Source organism: Lissotriton helveticus, chromosome 2_1, assembly GCF_964261635.1.
Source record: "Lissotriton helveticus chromosome 2_1, aLisHel1.1, whole genome shotgun sequence".
NCBI classification, from domain to species: domain Eukaryota; kingdom Metazoa; phylum Chordata; class Amphibia; order Caudata; family Salamandridae; genus Lissotriton; species Lissotriton helveticus.
The window spans coordinates 1,364,435,339-1,364,458,665 of NC_136059.1; the positions used below are offsets into that span (position 1 = coordinate 1,364,435,339).

General features: G+C 42.4%; 1 protein-coding gene across 1 annotated transcript in view; it reads right to left on the bottom strand.

Annotated features, from left to right (window-relative positions):
• GPAT3 (glycerol-3-phosphate acyltransferase 3) overlaps positions 1–23,327 on the bottom strand; it is a 487,853-nt gene that overhangs the window by 220,829 nt on the left and 243,697 nt on the right. The window contains exons 4-5 of the mRNA XM_078676298.1: positions 19,532–19,606; positions 15,426–15,515 (exon numbers count right to left, since the gene is read on the bottom strand). Of these exons, the coding sequence (XP_078532424.1) occupies positions 15,426–15,515; positions 19,532–19,606 (165 nt within the window). The remainder of the gene's footprint in view (positions 1–15,425; positions 15,516–19,531; positions 19,607–23,327) is intronic.

Consider the following 23,327-nt stretch of genomic DNA (forward strand, 5'->3'; position numbering starts at 1 on the left):
TGTCTTTAACCTACCATCAATAAGGGTCGTTTTGACTGATGCAAGGTGCCCATTAGAATAGTGGACAGTATATGCCAGGCCAACTTCTCACAGTTATGATTTGTTAAGTATATGTAAATGTTTAGGGATCAGTTTAGGCTTAGGGTTATTGTTAATTCAGTGTGTTGGGTTGAGTCAGAGTACATGTTAGTATTAACAAAGGAGTTATTTTTAAATTGAGGGTTAGGGTTATAGAGAGGGTTGTGTTCAGAGTTATGTTTAATATTTAGTACTAATTAGGGCTCTGGAATAGAGGCACGGTTGTTGAATCTTTTCATTCTGATATTTTTCACAATCAACTCTTCATTACTACTATCACCAATACATGATGTATATGAAGATTCTTCAAATACGTCTGCTCCTCTCGTCAAGTGGTCTATGCTGTATGATCCTTTACTGCTGAACAGAATTAGTCAACGATAAATAGCTTTTAGGTCTTGCTGAGCATGCGTGCTCTGTTGTGAGACATATTGTGAATTGACCAAGAACGATCAGGTGCTTGGACCACTTCCTGCCCACTGGGTGGTATTCTGGTCAGTCTCATTTGCCTGCTTATTTGCGTCCCAGTTTGTCAATCTTGTGTTATATCCCTCCCATGGAGCATTGTCTGTTTAGCATAATTTTGGAGGGTTGGCTTCCATGCTTCCACTGTTTGCTTTTTAAGCACTACTTTTATTATTTATGGTTAAGCACTCCATGAAAGTGCATGTTTTTCCAGCTGTCTATCTCTTGTACTTCTCTCACCATGCCTTGTGTTGCTCTATGTCATCTGTGTGCTTCTCCGCACCCTCCTCCGTGTTATGCTCACGCTTGCTTCCTCTGTATCGCTTCAGCCAACCGCAGCTTACCCCACCTGCTTCCTAAAAAATATATATATATATGATCAGCTATCTGTGTATTACGAGCACTGAAAGAATGAAGCAGCAGTCTGGCCAAAAGCATTTTTTTTCTTTTCTTTAGGTACGCTGGACAGAATTAGAGGTGTAAAGCAGCATGGCTAAAACTCATCGGTATAGCCAATAGGCTTTACCAATGCTTGTTTACTTTGGTTTCTGGCTCTGCAGATTATACAATGTCCAATGAAACGCTTCTTCAAAAAGGATGTATGTATACAATATTTTATTAGTTTTGACAAAAGCCTCCACAGAAGATCAACAAAACAAATACAATCAGTTACAAACTAGGCAACTACTTTACTAAACAAGCTTATTAAAAAAAAACACACACACACGAAAGTAAATGGATACACCTAAAATAAAACCAGAAAATTATAAAAAGTACAAATGTAACTCTTCCTTGTTATCCCTCACCAGTTACCAATGTTTCTTTCTAGTGGAAACTGCACTCTTTTTATATTTAAAGGGAATCCATGTCATGTACATTCATTCAAAAAGAACCGTGTATCTTCTTTGGAATATAAGAATCATACACATATCAACGTCTATCTAACCTGTAAGAGTGATTTAAATTGGCAACAAAGCTATGCTAAATTTCATCACTCTATAAAACTCTTCTTCATCTTAAAACGAAGCCAGAATAGTAGATCATCCCAGATGAATTATGTATTGTATTGTAATTGCATTTATAAAGTGCTTACTATACTGACGAGGCGTTGAAGCGCTTTTTTACCCATAAACCTAAAAATAATAAGCTTCATTTGAAACCAATTTAAACCATTTATGCTTCAAGTATATTAACATCAAATTAAACAGCATCATAAATTACTAATGGTAATTATTTTTCTGTTAAGTCATAACATTTATTTAAAATACTACACAGGGGAAGGAGGGGCGTGGCTCGGTAAACCAAGATAGCAGTCGTCCTCTAAGAGTGCTCCAGACCCCCTCTAAGATCCGTTACCCTCCTGACTCTCCTCCAGCGACATCCATCCATCAGCTGGGGCACCTCTAGCTGTGGAGCGGCAACTGTCTCGCCCGCCGGTTCCCCCCATGAGGGGAGCAGGTCGTGGGCATCCCAGGAACCGGCACAAACCTGTGGGAACTCGGATAAGCTGGACCCGTCACCCGAAGTGCTCTCCACTGACTCTCCAAGACCAAGCTAGGAGGAAACCGACCTAAAACGCAGCACCCATATCTGGAATCTATGTACTAACATTATAAATGACCTAAAATGGATGAACACTAATTCTTAAATGTAGAGGGGCCCAAAGCTTTGCCCTGCACCCTAAGTCTTTGTTTACTGGGCAACACATACTTCAATTGGGAAAGTTTGAGGAGAGGGGTTGGTTGAGATTTTTGGCAGGGGGGCGTTCTCCCTACTCTTTTGCTGTGCGACACTGTGTACAAAATTCATGGTGCGCCCCCCACAGTCCACATAATGAATTTTAACGCACTTCACCACTCCTAGCACCTAATCATCTGGACCAACTAGGCACCCCAGACCTCAGGCCCCACACAAGGTCACCCTATCATAATGTCACAGCCTTAAAGTGCGGGTGAACCCCTTAAAGTCCTTTCATGGAACATTAACGGACTCTTAGATAAAATTAAACTGACCCTGATTTTAAAGTATGCAGAGGGTCCGCCCACATGTCCTTTTATTGCAAAAGATGCACCTGATGGGAAGTCGGTGCCCCTTTTCAGCATGTCAAGTATTCGATAGGGTGTGGCACTCAGGGTTCTCTAGAGGGACTAGAGGAATGGCGATCCTTCTGCGGCGCTCCCTCCCCTTCACACCGGTCCACACAGTGGGCGACCCTCAGGACCGATTTGTCACCCTCACAGGTACCCTTGGGGACACTACTATTAATCTGATGTCAGTATATGCCCCACCGGCAAATTTAGACTCCACTCTCCACGCAGATGTAGAGACCATATCCTCCCTCCCCCAGGGTCTGACGGTGACTGGAGTAGACTTCAATGCCGTTTCTGAACCAGTTAATGATGCCACAGGTTCACCATCCTCCTATAGGAGACTGGGCATCCGAATTAGGCCTCTATGATGTCTGGCATACCTGGCACCCTAGAACACTACAGTATACACACACATCTGCTACACCCCATACCCATTCCCGCAACGACCTCATCTTCATGCCTGCCCTGGAATGTAGGTCAGTTACAGAGTTTGAAATCCTGGTGCAAGGTGTATCAGACCACTTCCCACTCCTCCTTCAGAAAGGGTGCCCCGCGGCAGCGCTACGTCCTACATGGAGGCTAAATGCATGGTTCCTTCAGGACCAAGTATATAAACAAGAGATTGAGGGAGAAATGAAACTCTAGTTCCATGCCGACGAGGGCACAGTCCTACTCCATAGTACAGTGTGGGAGGTGGCCAAGGGGTTTCTCAAACGTAAACGGCAGGTCCAGGATCGCCATCTCTCCCAGCTCAAGGAGAGGGCCCTCGGCCTGGAAATGACTGCAGATGGGGAGGCGGACTGCTGGCAGCTCCAATTAATACAAGAAGAGATCAGGATCATTTATCTTGAATCTGCTAAAATGATTTGGAGGTCCTCAGTGACCCAGGTTTATGGCTGGGGAGACAAAAATCGCAAATTGCTTCATTGGCTAGCTACTCATCCCCTAGCCGACCAGATAGTCCCCGAAATTTGAGACACCCGTGGGTAAGTCTTCCGCACCCCGCTGCAATTGTGCAGACCTTCGCAAACTATTATGCACAGCAGATCACTCACATTTGCCAGCTACCAGCTTTCTCTTCCTGCAGGGTATCCCCCTTCCGCAGCTCCCAGAGAGAGAAATTAAGGCCATGGATGAGCCCATTACAATTGATGAAATCGGATAGGCGATCTCAACACTGGCTGCACGCAAGACTCCCAGTTCGGATGGTTTCCCGTGGAATACTATGCAGCATTTCGGGAAATCTTGACCCCACAACTCCACACCCTGTGTGATGAGGTCCTGGAAAGAGGCACCTTTCCCCCTGACACAGCCACCATCGTGGTCATACCCAAAGTAGACCCACCCTCTCCCTCATGTTCTAATTACCGCCCAATTAAGTTAATACTGAGATTAAAATGTATGCCACGATTCTTGCCACCCGGGGTGATCCGCACTCTCATGCACCCTGATAAGTGTGGCTTCATGCAGCATCATAGCACACGGCACTGTCAGAGATGCCTTCATGTGGCCCTTGCTCACAGTCATCTCCTCTCACTCTACATAGCCTGAACGCTACTTGACTTTGAAAAGGCCTTCAACATGGTCGACTGGCGCTACTTTGGGAGTGTGCTAGAGAAAGCGGGTTTTGGTCCCTGTTATCGGAAACTGGTGGGGGTCCTCTACTTCAACCAATCAGCCAGGGTACTCATAAACAGGGCATTATCGGATGCCTTCCCTATCAGAAGGGGAACCTGACAGGGGTGCCCACTCTCCCCTATCCTATTCGCTCTAGCAATTGGGCCTTTGGCTTTTCTCATATGGGCTGACGAGCAGGTACAGGGATGGCACTGGCATGGCTCCCATGAGGACCAGACCGCCCTGTAAGCAGATGATGTCCTGCTCTTTTTGGCTGACCCTGCCCAATCCAGACCAAGATGCCTCCAGATCCTCCAATCCTTTGAGAGCGCGTCAGGCCTACGTCTTAACCCGGGTAAATCCAATTTAGTGCCCCTTCATGCCTCACAAGAATGTGTGGACTGGCAAACAACCATTCCCATAAGGAGACTTTTTTTCACATATTTCAGTATTTAGGGGGCCCTTCTCCCAGATCTGACCTGGTCCCTCAATGTCAGCCTACTGCTCAAACGTACAAATGACACACTTCGTCTTTGGCAATCCCTTCCAATCAACCCCCCTCGGTAGGATTGCCCTGTTCAAAATGATGGTTCAGCCCCGTCTCCTATATGTTCTCCAGAATCTCCTGCTTCACCTACCTCGCAGTTGGTTCCGTGGGCTAGATGGGATGACCATGACTTTCCTCTGGGGTGGCACGAGATCACGGCTGGCCTCACGTACTGCCAACAGCCCCCATACGATGGGGGATTGGGGATAACAAACCCATTTCTGTACTTACTACCTGTCCACCCGCCTCTTTGTGATCCACGACTGGTTTAATGGCAGATGGTCAGATCCGGCTTACCAGCTAGAACTAGAAAGCCTCGGATTCTCCCAGGTCCAGGCCATGTTATATGGGACTCCAACTCCTCACACTTTACCAGCAGTCACCCGAACGGCCCTCCTTGCATGGGAGTCCCCACTGCGAAACTCAATGGGACACCAAAATTACCCTACAGACGACCCTCTAGCATGGCACTTGGCTGCAGGAGGTTGGGACATTAGCAGGCTTTCAGAAAAGGGACGTGATCGGTATAGCTCAGTTGGGAGATGTGTGGCAGGGAGAGCACTTGTCCTCCTTCCGGGAGCTGCAGCAAACATATTCCCTGCAATCTACTCAATACTACAAATACCTCCATTTGCGGCATGCTCTTGCCCTCCACATTCCTGACCACACAGCAATCCCAGAATTTAGTCCACTAGAAGCTAAACTACTCATGGGGAATCTGTGGAAATGGGGAATATCCCAAATCTACCGATCTCTGATAAACAACACCCCCTCTACACTAGACTCCCTTAGGACCCGCTGGGAGCAACGGGTTGGCCCCTTAGAGGAAGAAGACTGGAGAGATGCATTGATGGCCCCTAGGGTTCTAACCAGATCAGTCAGGCTACGCATTATCCAAATTTATTATCTCCACTGTGCATATCTTACCCCTGTGAGGCTTCACAAAGTGGGCTTCCTCCCGTCCCCAAAATGCCTAAGTTGTGAGGCAAAACCAGCTCACTTCTACCATATGGCCTGGTCCTGCACATCCTTTACAAATACTGGGAGTTGATTGTAGCTGAATTGAGTGACGTACTGGGCTGGGCGGTCCCCCTTAGTCCTCTTGCTCTTCTCCTGGAGTGATGGAAGGGTTAGATGGTTCCCGTACTGACAAGTTGTTCCTGGGGACAGCCATATTAGTGGCCAAATGAGACATTGCAGCAGCGTGGAAAAACTCGGCAGCTCTCTCTGTTGCAAAATGGCATAAGGGGGTCGACTGATGTGCCATCCAAGAAAAAACGTGTATGAGATGAGAGGCTGTCTGGCCAAACACGAATATATATGGGGCAAGTGGTTGGGCTTGGTGGGCTGATGTGTCATGGGTGATGGCTGAGAGGCTTGGGGGGACAATCTAGATTCTAAGAATGTACTGAAAGGTCTTAAATGTCAAAGTGATGTGCTGTTCACTTTGTGGGTTAGAAAAATTAATAAAATTGTTTATCAAAAAAATACTACACAGTGGATCAAAACCATACATACACACATGATTTAAAAAGAAAAATGTCTCAAGGTGCAGTGGACAGACTTTGGCTGTGGTCCCCCAGGAAGAATATAAACAACAGGACAGAGCGAAACACTAGTGGAGCAGATGTATCCGATTTGGCTATATGAAAAGCAACCATATGGTTCCTTGGTGTACAGAAACACGGTGATGAGACCGTTCATCCTGAGCTAATAGTAAGGTGGGTAGAACAACAAGAAATGCATGGTTTCGTGAGTTTTGCTGACCATCAAATCAATGGTTTGAAAGCAAATGACATCAAGACAACTTCCCAGTGAAGGTTGCTAAAAGCAAAGTGCCCCGTATAAACGTCAGATACGATGATTTAGCAAATTGTGGCTGTTGGACCTGCGATGGGCAAGCCCAGCACAAAGGGGGTAGCTTGGCTCAAGTGACAAGGCAAGTGAAGGCTGTAATGTTAAGCCGGCTCTGACCCAATAATAACTCCTTGTACATCCACACCAAAAAGAAGGACACCACACCACTGCTGTAAAAAAATACGATTCCTTTATATAAAAGTTCTTTGTTGTAAATAGGGTTGACTGGGAAAGCACATATACATTTCTTTTGGTCATACAGCTCTGGTAATAAATAGTATTAATAAATAAAATAACTTCAGGAATGAGTATCACAATAAATATCACATTAAATATCAGAATAAATATCAGAATAAATATCAGAATAAATATTGGTTCATTTAAATAAACAACCACATGTTTCTTCTGGTATCGCTGCCACCAATTAAATACTTTAGAATCATTACATCTGCAATACGTTTCAAATTCGAAAGATAACTCTTACAGTTTATGCTGTTTTCAATGACCAGGTATACGGCTTCTCTGAGCACAAAATAAGGTTTGGGACTCTTTAATAATCACTCAAGGCGTATGCGCGTATATCTAGAAGGCAAGGAAACCCAGTAAATACATCATTTGCACTCGGCGGTCACCGGGATAGGATCTCTGCTTGGCCGGTGAAGTCTATGCGCGCCTATGGGCTTTAGCACCACTTGAGCACAGGCGGCACCAGTTCAAAGTCATTAGGCTGACGAACGGGCTGCCGGAGAGGTCACACAACCTTCGCGCACAGTCAAGTAAATGCCGGTTCACAGTTCCTTCACAACGCTGCATTCACTATGAGGAAACGGGCCCACCTCACATCGGCTGCAATCAAGATACGATTCAGTCGGGCACAGCACTCCTCTCGTTAGCGACGGGGCTCTCAGGGGCTCCACGGACCTCCCTCCGACTTCCGCATTCAGGGTGGTTCCCGCCCACAGCTACAGCTCCCGGGTCACTGGGGAGTGGCAAAGACGCTAGTCCCGCCCAACGAAGGCCGGCCTTTCCCCGCCCCGGCGCACCACCTCACCTTCAATCTGCGCAGAAAGCGCTCTACGCTGGTGGGGCTCGGAGACGTCCGAGCTCCCCTCTAGAGGCACCTGTCGCGAAGGGGGCACAGTTGACGATCGCGGTCGCGGCGAACTTGCTCTCGCCTCGCGACTCGATAAATCGACCACAGTTCACCACCGGGGGGGGGGGGCGGAGAGGCACACGAATCTGGCCACAGTCTTTGGGGGCAATGAGGCACTCGCTGGGCAGGCGCTGTAGGCGCTAGATCACTTCTCACGTAGCTGACTGGAACGCCAGTCAGACACAACGTCAGCAACCCTTTGCTGCTCTACTGCCTACGCTACCAGCCACCTCAGGGGTCAACAGGGCAGGTGTCAATCTGGTGACAAGTCTGGAATCTCTTAATCTCCTCTTCTCTAGTCTAATCTAAAATGGCCGCCAGGGACTGGGCCTTATATAGCCAGTGCATTGGGGTACTGGCACGAGCCAGAAGGTTCTAGAACCTTCTCTGGCTGTGAAAATGACATGGCACTCTTGAGGGGTATTTAGGACACTCACAGCCACCGTACTGGGGTTCTAGAGCAGCCATTTTGTGTACCTGAGGAAAATAAAGGAATTCCTGTCAGAAATGCGCGCCAAACAAAGGGCGCCAAAACCTCAAAAGGCCAGGGTTCATGAAGGCTCCAAGGGGAGTCACTTCACATGAGGAAAAAGGGTGTCCACCATTTTAAGTTCATCTATACGGGTTGACAATCCCAGTTTGTAATGCCACAGGTTTGGGCCAGGCGCCTTGTAAATAGGTGCCACAAACCTTGTGAGCAACTGGGCGTCAAGGAACATCTAACCCCATGAGACAACACATAAAAAGTCCTGGTAGTCAAATAAAAAGCGACAAATTTTTGGAGGTACAGGGGAACAAAAGAAATCATAGTGGTGAGGGGACTCTCAGAAGCAGACGGGTCTAACAGTGGCGCAATATTGTCTAAGGATGTTTTTCATTAGGGGATACAATTATGGATTACAATGTTCCCTGTAAGACAGCCATGTGTTGCTTCCAGAAATCTACTATGGACCACCGACTGCCAATATATTTATGTAACTTCTTGGTCACAGTAGCAGTCGTAGAATACAGGGTATTCCAGTAACAGATGGGATCCAGTCTCTCAAACATTCGAGGCATAGGGTGCATTGCTGATAGACAAAATGTTTAGCACTGAAATTCTAGAGGGCCTTAGTGCAACATTCTTCAGATTTGCAATGCCATCAATGCTTCTGATCACCCATGTCAACAGCCAAAGGATCTGATGAAGAATGTATTGGTAATCCTAATGCACTTTTCAAGAAATAGTCCTCCGACACTTTGTTTTCTAGAGGTACATTGTCCTAGAGCTCCAAGCTATGCAAAACAATGACTTACACCTGGGCTTTCTAAACCTCTATTGATGGGGAGGTGACATGCAAGCTTAGCTTTCTGGAAAAATCTTAGAGTGTCCTTGGCTTTAAGATTATTTAAATGACGCTCTTTAAGAGCGGTTTTGTTCAAATCCCATTAGTAGCCATGCCAAAGTAGTAAAATCAGTATACTTGTTCTAAACTAGTATCATTTAAATGGCCAGTGCGCTTGAAACATTGGGGGAACTACAGATCATAACAATAGTTGCTCATCTCATACAGACAAAAGTCACATACAGGGCCAAATCTTTTTAGAGGTGCATTTCTCCATGTGGGCAATAAAAACTAAAAGATGTAGAGGGCCAAAGAAACAGTGTACAAAAGTTGGGATGTGTCAAAAATGGGAAAATGTGTGGTTGCTGAGGCCAAGGTATAGAGAGCTGGGAGTGGGAGACTAGTGATGTGTCAGGAGATAGCACACCTGCCCGCTATATTTATGAATGTGTTCATTGATTCTCTGTGTTCGATAACTGATGTACTTATGGCATTGCGTTTGTATGGTGTGGTCTCTCAAGCTTTGTTAATAAAAAGATTTTTCTTTAAACTAAAAGATCTGGGGTCTGATTTAGAGTTCTGTGTACTGTTACTCCATCACAAATGTGAGGGATATCCTGTCAGTCGGATTACAAGTGCATTATATCCAATGACTCTTGTAATACCAAAGACACGATAACCGCCATGTTTGTGATGGAGTAACCCATCTGTTGAACTCTAATTCAGGTCCTTGGTCATTTGCTCTCACAATTCCTTTGAAACCTGCGTGGACATTTAGAAGTGCATTTCCATAAATAATCCAGTCCTTTAGTTTAGCCAACATTATTCCTGCAAATATTTTCGCATATTATCAATCAAGCATATGAGTCTACAGCTCCTAGGATCAATATTATGTCATAAGCACAAAGCTGTAATTATTAGCACAAGTATGAAGCACGTCTTCATTATTAACTAACCTTCTACTGATAAAATCTTTCAAAGACCAGAAAGCAGCCCACAAGATCCTCAACTCCTATTAAATAAAGGTGCTAAATTCTTAGCATTGTGTTCATACAACTCCAAATAAAGTTGGAGCCTGGACCAAGAGGTGGACAAAGAGGCGCTATCCCTTCTGTCTTCAATGAAAACCAAACATGTTGTAAACATTCTATTATGATAAGTACTGTTGCGAGGACCTTAAATTCATACACCTACATAACATGGTATAGATGTTGCTCACACGTCTTATAAAAGCAAATTAACTCTCAACACATTGCTTTTTCACAAGCAATTTGTGAATCACATTTTAGATTCTTAGAGATCCCCCCTACCCAAGAGAAAATACCATTGTACTTTCACGAGACACACTTTTTTCTCACACAATTCCTAAAAAACAGTTTTGCTTTTTACACAAATTATTGCGGAGGAAGTTTTCCTGGAATTTTTTTAATGCAGGACTAGGCCCCTGCCTAGGCCCATGGTTGTCAAGCCCCAAATGATAGCATCATCCACATATAATAAGACTTTAACATCCATCTTACCCAGTAGGGGAGGAATCGTGCAATAATGTTGTCAAAGTTTATAAATAATTCACAAATAAAAAGACCATCGAAATGAACCACTGTGTGAAGCAAATTTTCTTTGCGAGTACTCAGATAACCCTCATAATAATACAGTCCTATGCGCAAGTAAGCAAGGTCACCCATAGCTTAAAAAAACATAGGGACACCAAAGAGAGGTTGCACATAGCACAGTGTTGCCATATCAACTCTGTCAAAGCACACAGAATAATTCATACAACAGTACAAATCACTTGCCAAATGTGTTATTTTAATAAGGTGGATACTTAGAGGAAAAAGTGCATACTGCAAAATACATCCCCCTGCGACCTTTAAATTCTACAGGTGTTACTATTCATCAGTACTTCCCTATGAGTTAAGTTCCATGCAGATGTAGGTCTACAAGGTAGTACGAGATGAAACTCCACAATTGAATATTCATTCAGTTTGAAGCAAACCTGTTCCATTTTTCTTGCAAAGAGTTCCATACTAACAACTATATAGTGTAGTTGTGAGCTCATAAAGCTACCACCCTTGATTAATGTCAAGCATATCCCAATGCACTCTCCTATTTAATATTACCTATTAATATTAAATGTCACATTTCCTACAGAGATTTTCTCCTTCCTTCTTTTCAATGTTTTGTTAGACATGTGGGGCCTCAATATGATGTTGGTCGGAAAAGCTCCGAAAGGCATTCGGATGTTCCTAACCTGTGTTGGAACCCATGTTTCCGACCGACTCAGAAACATTTCTGACCGACCGATTATAATAGAAGGAAACCGTCTGGTCATTCCGGCTCGGGTCCGACCGGCATTCAGAAACTCAGAGTCGCTCGGAGTAGATTCGTACCGCTCAATGGACAGCGTTTCTGACAGACTGATTATAATGTCGCATTCCGACAGCCTTTCCGACTCAGTTTGTCCAACACAAAAAGGCTGTCGGAAACTGACTTTGGGGGCCCTAGCAGGACCCCCTTCATCCTGAGCCCTCTGGTTAGGGGCCGTGGGAGTACCAAAGGGACCTTATGTAGAACCATGTACAGTGTTACATGCACCAAGGGGTGCCCTCAGCAGGGTGCAAGGTTTTCCGCAACCACCCCTTTTTTTTCAATGGAAGCCTGTGTTCTCGGTAGGAACACAGGCTCCCATTGAAGTCAATGGAAGACTTTCCAAACGGTGTTAGGAAGCATCATAATCGGTCGGAACCGAATCCGACAAGGAGTCAGGAGGTTTGGTTTCTGACCAACATCCTAATCACGCCCTTGATTTGCAGGAATAGTCCAGACTATAGCTAGCTCACTGTCCGTAGAATAACTGAGGATTCCATTATCATTGAACTGGTCTCCAGAAACAATTACATCAGATTAACATTAGTTTAACACCTTAGGAGCTTCGTAAATAAACCTCCCCAGTGCTGCGCTGTCCATTATCCAGTGCTGAACTGGACGTCCAGCGGTCGCACGCAGCACTGGGGAGGTAGTGCCCGTGACGACCGTTGGCCGACGGCAGCACTTAAGGTGTTAACCTCAATATTTTCCTTCAGCTGTTTATCAAAGGAGTGCTGGTGGAATATAAACATCGGAAAATAACACTGCATTATTTGCCTTTAAACTCACACAAGAGACATGTAATGTGAATCCCATCAGTTATGCATTTTGCATATCAAATACCGCAAACCAAAATCTGTCCTCAATAAAATCTCCATTCCCCTTTTGTGTGGCCATGTGTCACCTTTTTATCAGAAGAGTTATTCAAGGAGAAATCAGAGACTATCCATTTATCCTGCAAACTAATTACATTTAGATTCCTGAGCTCAAAAATTTTTTTTTTTTCCTATTGATCAGCTAAGCCTGATACATTTCTGTAAATGACTAGCCGCACTGTACAGTCTTCCTACATTCCGTAATCTTCCTAACTAATGTAAGACTATAAAAGTACTCCTTTGATGCCATGTACTACAAACTTTGCCAACAAATTACTGTTAAATTTTTGTACTTCCTATGTCAAGAAAAAAATAAGTTTTCTTTTAAAAAAGGGTGCTAAGTTTCATATGGCAATGGGCAATGGCATGTGGAAATTCTTATAAAAACAAATTTGGGTCATGCCAGAAAGACAATATTTATCTGCCTCTAGCAGATATGATCCACCGTCACAGAATAAACAGTGATTTTGATATACCAATATTAATTTGTGCCACCACAATGTTTTTGATTAGCAAATAGCCTCTTACTTTTCAGAGAGAACTACTTTTAACGGAGATTAGAGCAATCTTACTACTAAGTCCTTTACCCAGGGAGCAGGTGAAAAAGGAGTGACATCAATACTAATGCGTAAAAGATCAACATTTGCTACTGCCAACTTACAAGAATTACTTGCTGTTAATTTAATGCAGGATTTGGTGTCCCAAACCAGCGTTCCACCTTCTTTCACAGCTTTATATTTACCAAATTGGCAGTATTTACAAATGTAGACTTGATGAAGGTTAAACCAAAATAAATATTCAAGATCTATTTAAAATATACAACTGGGAATACTTTTTTTTTTTTTGCAGAGTTTTATATAGCGCGAACTAGACCCGAACCGAATCAGGTATCAGAGCGCTTTACATATTTTTCCAGTTATGTTACATGAGGACACACTTTCATTTTATACACGGGGAGATTAAGTGATTTGCCCAGAATCACAGGAGGTTTTGGCGTCGTTACCGAGACTTGAACCCAGATCCCCAGGTCTGAGGTCGAACGCCCTAGCCGTTAGGCCAAATCATTTACCAAGTCAAGTTGATTAATATAATTTGGATACTGAATCCAGAGGTTCCACAATATTAATAATAGCTCGGTGACTAGTGTCAGGTGACTCAGGATCTTCACAAACAAAATCTTTTGCAAGGCTATCTAATGGCATAACTAAATCTGGGCAACAACAACAAGCCATGTGCAGCTAATATTTTATTTGGTACATCAGCAGTTACCTTTACTCCAGGATGAATTACATTTTACAAGCTTGCTTTTTATATGTGCTCCCTCGATTCCCCTTTTTTTCTACAGAACAAATATTTTCTTTTCCTTAGATCTGGCCTTACTAAAGCAAATATGGGAAAGTGAGAGCTACAGGGTTCGATGTTTGACTCATCTTGTGTTGCTCTATTTCTTAAATAGACAGTATATTGGTGTGTACTACAAACAACTTGGAAATTGAGTAAAGTCTTTCATTGACAGTGGAGAGGTGTGGTGCAGCAGCCAGGGCAGCTGACTTTGGAGCATAGGGCTCACGGTTCGATCCCGGATCCGGCGGCAGTTCAGCTCAGCACCATGTGACTCTGGCAATAGCTCACTTAATTTCCACAATGGCCCCTAGCAATTTGAGACCCGTAAGGGTGAGAAGTTCGTGCTTTACAAATACGAATTTTATTTTATTTATGGACTAGACCATCATTTATTCTTTCTCTTTCTTTGTCAGAAATGCTAGCTCTTTATTTCCTCATAATTTATTAGACCCTACTCTCGATGCAGGTAAATCCTTGTGAGTTTCCAATAAGTTGTTCAACACGGTCTCTATGCCAGAAGCGTGATTAGAACTCGACACAAATATTTCTAGAAATTGCATAACTGAATGCAATATTTTCACAGTATGGTGCAATATTTCTGAGATATACAAATTAACTGGGTGCTGGGGTGGGAAGGATTCCCGCAAAAAAGGTATTACTGATAAACTGGACTCTAATTGCTGCAGTAGAATAATTGTCTGCTAACCCTGAACTATGAATACCTTACATCAAGTTCCCATGTGAGTTGTTTCAAGACATATTCAATTTATGTGAGAGGTCTAGCTTTACATAAGGTTGACTGCATTAGCAGAGAACCAAAAACTTGAAATGCAACCCTCTCTTCAGGCAAAGCCTACATCAAGGTTTTAGGCATTTTCAAATCCTTGAACCACAAGAGCGGGGCACATATTAAATTCACTTATCTCTTGAAATTACTGTACATCATAAAAGTGTTCTGCTTCTCACAACTTTCATTCTACCTGATAACTCTTCAGTTGTATCAAATCAATTTCCACTACATTAATACAAACGTTGCCAACAGACTGGCTTGGCTTAAAAAAAAAGAAAAAAGAATAACTGCAATTAATGGTGTAGTATGAGATAATATCTTCTAGTGCACATTTTAAATCTAACAAGTTTTTTCATTGCCCCTCTTGTTGTGCCAATTTCATTTTGATGGTATGTGCATAGATGGGATCCTGGAAGTGTGGGACTTCAAATTCCAAACTATCATTTTGGGAGACATAACCAAGCAAATAATGATACTTCCACATACCAGTTCATACAGTGCCATTCCAATAAAAACAAAATCCACCCCTAACCCTGGTCCGTGTCCAAGGCAACCAATCTGGGCAGTGGGTTGGTAGTATTTACTTGCCAATAAGTGCTTAATGCATAATCTTAATTGATTATTGCCTCATATAAGTCTACTTTGTCATGAGCCACTTTAAAAAAGATTCTAAACAGGTATTACACATTTTGCTTTGAATAGTTATATATGTTTTTAAAATGGGAACATGGTCGTTAGTTTTAATCAGATGGTACAGCCTACAAATTGGTAAACATATTGTGCTGTGGAATATTAGTCTATGACAGTTCTGTATAACTGGCTTCAATGGCAGCCCTACAGAGAGATCATAATCATGGTACCAGGACTGGTATCATGTCATTTAATAAAAGTGGGTGCAAGACCCCAGGTCAACTCACCTGTTATGATACTGGATAGCACTAGAAAGGGCTCTGGCACATATCCGAGAACAAATCAGGTGGACTGTTTCACTCAGCCAATTCTTGAAGCTACAAAAAGTAAACACATTTTTTAGTATGAAAGTCACCTTTGGTCCATGCCGAGTCCACTTAATTATTCCTTTCCTCTTCTACCCATGGACGAAGCCAGAGCGGGTGAAATAAAAACAGATGGATTGAAATTATAATTTTACGAGAAAAATCGCAACTTTTAAGCAAAAACTTTTTTTGCTTGAGATTTCACCAGCTATACAGTACACATTGTTCAGTTATACCTCAAGCAAAAACTACTTTTTTTAACCATTTTCACCTGCTATTTTGTTTTAAAACTTAGAAAATGTGGCAAAAATGCTTACGTTTTTTGTATAAAAAAAAAACATTGTTTGCAATTGCCAAATTTCGCAAATTGTATATATCCGTAGGAAAAAACACTTCTTGTGAATTGGTGGCACACAGTACTGCGGAGTCAAAGATGAACAGAACAGTGATATCCAGCCTTTCTTCTTTTCAATGGCTTGAAGCGCAGGTTGAATAACTCTCAATTTATCAAAACTTTTAAAAGGGCCCCATGACCTAGAAATATTGGTCCAACATGAGCTTTTACTTAGAATGTTTTCGACTGGATGAATATTTTGCAGGGTTATAGGTAAACTTATGGCCCGACATTGGACCTAAGTTTCCGTCCAACATCCATCCCTTCAATTGGTAAACAGCGCAGAGGCCACTACATGGGAGATTTTCAACCAGACAGTGACCACAAAAACGGTTTCCATTTATGCTTATTATATATTCATTTATCTTATATGAATATCCTGAAAATCTTGCATTGATACTGCCATCTTGGACGTACACTGGACACTCATATAATAAAGCATTTAGCCACAGAGGATTTACTCCTTCAGCAGTGGCTTGCGATAAAGCAGGTGAGACTAACCAAGACAGCTGCTCACTGCTCCTTAAGGAAACCTGTGTTAAGTTTTTCTTGCTTTAAGATGTGTTTACAGGGCTCAGTCCAGGCCACGTGACCTGCCAACAAGGTTCCCAGACAGGGAGAGACAGCAGCAGCAAGTTCAGCAGGTTTAACCAGCAACACGTTCAACAAACTACAAATGACTCAGTCAGTCAAAACACTTTATACGATCTAAAAACACATAGATCATAAAAGTACAAATTTATAAAGACAATACATCATGTAATAAAGTATCATGAATAAATATGTAAAAATATATATAAAAAAAATCCATAATACAGCAAATAACGGGAATACATTAAAACCTATTGATCTTAACTACTGTTGTAAACTCCTAGTATTTAGTGAAAAACAAAAATATTACTACACAGTAACAGACAGTGGTACAAATGTCTCATTGGGGTAATCATTCAACTTAAAAACACCCATGCAGAGGACCAGATTATTTCAATCAGCTGTCTCCCATAAGTGTTTAAAATCTTACTCAAAATTATGCAGTGCTTCACTCTGCAAGAGGAGCACTCCTTTAGTAAACACAGAAGTATTAAACCTCAGGCTGCAATAATGAAGTGAATAAATGCCAGTATTAAAAAAGTAGCAGGACATAAATTAAGAAAAGACCTAAACTGTACGAAAGAAGTATATTCTCGAAATGCTTTGCATGACACAGCTTTATTTATTACATATATGGAGTGACATTTAACTGCTAGCAATTGAACCTGCTCCTCTCTTTAAATAAGCTGCAAACATAGGAATATATGTATTAGATGTTGCACCGCAGCAAACAGGAAGGACTTAGTAGAGCTCTATAAATTATTGTGATGTTGGTTTGTTGGGGTGTGAACACGCCACACGTGTTTGGATCATTACTTAGAGAAATTTACATTTTCACTTTAAGAAAATGTGGGCAATCTTGATATTCTTTAGAACTAGGTAAAACAATTTTTTGTGCAACAATTAAATATGAGGTTAAAGAAAGAGACCTTTAATGAGAATGAACATCGGACTCATGTCCAGGTGAGTGAGGGCCTTCTAAAAGAATCTGAATGATTCTTCATGCTCGCTCTTTCTTCTATTTTTGAGAAGCCACACTCTTTTGTTGTTTATACAATTTAAAAAAAAAAACAATTTGAATTTAAAAACATTTGTACAGCGCTCGCATACCCAGCGGTTTCATGGCGCTAATTACGACTGGGGGACCGAGAGTGTTCCTTTGAACTATCCCTCACTCTCTCGTTGATACTTGTCATATGCAGGCACAACAGGGGTGCAATAATACGTCAATCATAACTAGGGCTCCCGGTTTTATGGTATTTATTATTTTAACATTTCCGTTTGTATTTATATATATTTATTTTTGGGCTAATTTATCTGTATTTATCCATATTTCTTTTGTGTTTTGCATATAAATGTAGTTGTACAACTATATATTTCCATACTTATTCAAATGATAGACGCGCACTCATACTTTGATGTCTGTCGTATTTTAGCTATTTAAGTTGTCAAATTTTACATTATACATATGCTGGCAAATATCAACATTATACCACAAATGTATGTTGAAAAATGCAGTTTTTTAAAGAAATTTCATCTTGTTTTTTAATTTCCCATGCTGTCCATCTGCTCAGCTCTTGGGCTATATTTCATGAAAGACAGCATGAAGAGTCACTTAAAAGAAGACCATTTTCTGTATTTATCCTTTTTTTTAAATAAATGCAGGCAGAAAGCACGTTCATTTCTGTCTGTATTTATCTGTAAAAATCTGTAAAAATGGAAAACAGGGAGCCTTAATTATAACCCTACAAACCTACCTTAGGGTCAACCAAGTCACACCTCTAACATTGTAAGATGTCAATGGGAATTGGGGGCAGTACTTAACTTGTAAAAAAAAAAAAAAAAAGTGCCGGACCCTCGTCAGGAGCCCACTGCAGCTTGCACCACCCATTACCTCTGCCAATGACAGTACCAACACAACTACTACCATCACACACCACGAAGTGTGTCAATGCAGACTATTCCAGACCCCTAAAGCTATGAGAATGGCTTGGGCAGCAGGTATCAGTCTTTTTTAATGTATAGTGAATTACTAAACAACTGTTGTGTGATAATATCTAAATCAAACAAAACCACCATGTGGCAGACTGTCATATGTGCAGGTGTTGACAACTAAGTGCTGGTGCCGTGCACCGGAAACCACTGGCCCAAATTAAGCACAGACTTGGGGCCTGATTTAGAGTTCGGTGGAAGTTTCTTCAGGACAAACGTGACGGAGATCCCATCCGCTGTATTACAAGTGCATCATGTTCAATGGCACTCGTAATACGGCAGACGGGATATCTGCCACATTTGTGAACAAGTAACCCATCCGCAGATTCTAAATCAGGCTCTTAGTTGTCTTCATTCCACCTAGTTATATGAGGTAGAACTGCTCTTCGAACAAGCAGCATGATCGCAATGATCAAAGGCGCTAGGTCAATATGAAGCCCAGAAATATAATTTGGGGATTAAATAAAATGTTTTATGGGGATGGTCGAAGTGAGTGTTTCAAGCTCCCTCCCCTGCCTTCTCTTGTAATATGGAATGGACTGTACCAGTGATCCTCATAAGTACCAATCCCCCTCATCACACTCCTGCTCTGTTCCTTTTTTGTCGCCTTGTTTTACTCCATTGGCCTTCTGCCATTCCGCTTCTCAATTTCACATGCATTTGTTCTATAGAGTCTAGGTTTTCTTTCTTTGTTTTGTCTTTAACTCCCATTTTCGTTACTTGCGGAGATTAACTAAATTGTTCAGGACTAGGATGAAAGGACATTTTCATTTTTTGCTTGTTCTCACTGGGTTTTTATCTACATATGACTGTATGCAATACTATTATAACTATTATAGGTATTATTGTAAGACAACGACACTAACAGTAATAATAAATATCTCAAATAATGCTGACAAAATGACAACCCAAAGAATCATTGAACACTATATGGTGCTCGGCTAAAAGAGCTGGAACAAAAACAGAGGCTCATGCCAAGAGGGTATATGAACAGCTTCACATTTGTTGTAAGTTCTGGTCACTCACGCTAGGATTTATTAGAAAAGATTACCTGCTGTTGGGTAGCTGCCCAACCAGTGTGGCTCCTATAATTAGGAAGCTGAGCCCGATGGTCGCCAGGCTAATGCTGCAAAACATAATAATAGCTGTTGACACCACGTAGAAACCAAGACACATGTACACACACACTCCACTACAATCCACGTTCCTTTCATTTCTATAGCCAGCTTGATCCCAGCAAACAGCAAACGCAGCTTTGCCACAGTTGCCTTATGTGAATCAGTTGCATAGAATGCACACTGACGTGAGCCAGGGCCCATGTAGTAGAGAAAAAACTATGCGCAAAAAGAAGTCACAAGGTGATAGCTATTTCATGAAAATAAACAAAAACACTTGCTTTCCAGAGCATTCTAGCATTTTACTACACATAGTTAAACTTACCTTATAATGATAGATACAACGATTTCCTCATTCGTCCATAAGACCCCACCCCACCCATCACTCCTGATTTCAATCTCAGCTTGATGTTCAGACAAGACATTAGTAGAAATTACAAAACATTTGGTTCATGAAGCTCAATCTTTTACCTGCTCAGTTGACGGATCCTTAACTAATTTTACCCAAGGGTAAGCATGACTTCATCACTATTATTTTATTCTTTGCAGAGTTGCTACAGTGACGGGGTTAGAACTTTTCTGACACTCACCCCCGTCACAGATCTGTGTTGAATCCATCATCTATCTTTAGCTCAATTCGCCACCCCAGTTCAGACCCAGAGATATGCAAATCAGCCTTGATCCTGTTCCACATGGGAACAGTCCAGCCTGAACTGCCAAGTCAGGTCTTCCATGGACAGTGAACAAGCATCCTGGGACTGATTTCGAGGTAACACCCCTCATCAGCCAGGCTAGCTTGAATCTAGTGGTAAAGTGAGCAAGGGACCCACTCATGGGCATATCCTGCCAACTTAGGGCGAACAAAGCAAACACAAGGAGATGATGCACGGAGTGCTGAAACTTTTCAGACACTCACCTCAGTCACAGATCTGGGTTGAATCCATCATCGTTCTTTAGCTCAATTCGCCACCCCAGTTCAGACCCAGAGATATGCAAATCAGCCTTGATCCTGTTCCACATGGGAACAGTCCAGCCTGAACTGCCAAGTCAGGTCTTCCATGGACAGTAAACAAGCATCCTGGGACTGATTTCGGGGTAACACCCCTCATCAGCCAGGCTAGCTTGAATCTAGTGGTAAAGTGAGCAAGGGACCCACTTATGGGCATATCCTGCCAACTTAGGGCGAACAAAGCAAACAAAAGGAGATGATGCACGGAATGCTGAAACTTTTCAGACACTCACACCAGTCACATATATGGGTTGAATCCATCATCGTTCTTTAGCTCACTTTGCCCAGCCCCAGAGGGGCATCCAATACGGCTCATTGCAATATCCTTAATTTTTAGAAGCTGCTTAGTAATCATTTAGAAGATTATCAATACATTTCTGTCATCTAAAATAGAGGAGAATATGCTAATGTGGGAGATGCTAACTCAATGTTTCCCAGAAAACAGTTAAAAAATGTAATACAAAATGTGAGTCTATGTGCCAATGGAATGTCCATGAGTACCGATATGGCCCCCCTAGCACTCTGTTTGTGCACACTGTGAACCATTACCTATCAGTATGTCCTATTGTGCATCATATAGTGACTCCTTACAGAGAAACCCATACGCGTTAGTTCAACTGGGTCCATGGAATGCCGTCATTCAGTTCGTGGATGTGTGTGCCCAATCTGTATATCCACCATTGTTCTTTTTCTAGAAGTAGTTTGCTTAAGACAGGATTAGTTTGGTGAGGCTGTATGTGTTCTATAACAATCCAATGAAAATCAGTGGCAGTGTGTTTTTTATTAAAGTAATGTGTTGCCATCTTGGTGGTTGCTCTTCTAGATAGGAGGCAAACCTCAATATGCTCAAGCCTTCCAGCAACTAAAGGAAGAGTTGGGATTGATCGATCCTTGGTGTTCAAAGAACTATTTGACCTTTTTTCAGGTAGATTCCAAACCACCTCTCGAATAGATTTTCACATAATTTCCATTGATGAAGCAAAGCTTCGCATATTTTGCGACTTGCCGAATTCATGAACCTCGTCTATGTGTAACAAAGTAATAATGTGTACGTTTTACTAACGTTTCCTTTATGTTTAAACGAGGTTTCTTGACGCTTGCCTATGTGTTTTACTAAAATAATTTACTCGAGTCATTTAATATGGCCGCCGCTTGTATTTAGTTACTGCGCATGCGTCAGCCACATTCACGTGTCCTGACGTGTCTGCAGAGTTGGAGGGAAATTTATGCGCATGCGTAATACATAGCTTTGCCCGTAACGTGGTACTGCTCATGCCACTGCTCTTGTGCCTGTTATATGTAGCTAACATTTAGACTGCATAAGTATATTTTATAGTGATAAGTTGAAAGTACAAACCCTGTGATGGGTTTCCATAATGTTATTTCTATATATTAATTTGTTCTCGCTTACTTTTCATGTACCGCGGGAAATGGGGGTCTAACTGAGCCAAATGCCATCTTGGAGGGCCTTTCTGCGCATGCTCCTCTGTCTGGGGAACTGACAACCTTGGCTGATGGAACTTGGCCAGCTGGCAGGGATGGGCAAGATGCTCCTGAGAACTGACCTGCAAACCCAGCAGAACGGAGCCATGTGTCCCTATTCCGCAACAATGTAAAATTTGCTATTGTATTTTCCTGCAGTTTCTCATGGGAACCCCAATCTTGCTAGGCGGTACCCAGAAATGTAAATTAGGCATCCAAATAGTGTGTTTTGATTGGTGTGTTACCCAAATCCTACCTTAGGACCAATCCAAATTGAGGGATTCTGACACTTTGCAACATTGGGGGGTGGTACCCTGCCCCAAAAGAGTATAACTACCCTGGGTTCACCTAGGGAAATTGTCCGACTTGTCTGGTTTAGCTGACCTGTCACTGACCCATCGTACTCAATAGGTGACTGAAGATACAGAGCGCTGCGGAGCACTCTGTCCGAAATTGACCATAGACTAAGGTTTCTACTGAACCTTAAAGTGCTGGCGAAGCACTTTGCTGGGAGTTTCGCTGACCCAATCGGGGTCTTGATCGATAGCTGCAGAGAGGGTGGAGCGCAGGCGTTGCTTCCAAACTGCGGGTGCGGTCCTGTCCTGAGCGGTCCTGTCCTGAGGGTTTGCTGTCCTGTCCTGAGGTCCTGTCCTGATTCCTAATCTGAGGGTATCCTGTCCTGTCCTGGGTGTCCATTCTACACCTGCTGTCCTTTGAGGGGTATCCTTCCTTGAGGGTTTCCTGTCCTTAACTGACCCGTGGCCAGGGTTTGGTTTCCACACCAGTCTAGGTAAATACTGCTCTAAGTTCTTTAAACTTGCACCTTTCTATTTTTCTGTCTTTTGCTTCAATAAAGAGACACCTTGCACATGTTGATTTTCCATGCTTTTGCCGCAACTATTGAAACGTAAAGTCATTTGCATATTTTCATAACGTGTTCTCATGTTACCCTACCTTTTAGAAATCATATTTTGCATTGCAGTTTGTCATCTTCTGATATGGTCTAGAACGGCCTTACTTAAACTATCTAAAGAATTGTTGCCTTAAATTTATAGCGGTTTCTCTGTTGCATCTCATATTAGCATTTCCATGATTACACTGACTTTATTTCTCTATAGTTATGTACTTTTCATTATCTTGTTTATTGATTGCCTTATTCTTGTAAGTTTGATGCTTGATGAAAACGAACTTTAGATAAAGCTTTTAAAACTTCCAGTTGTCCGTGGTCATTTTACAACAGT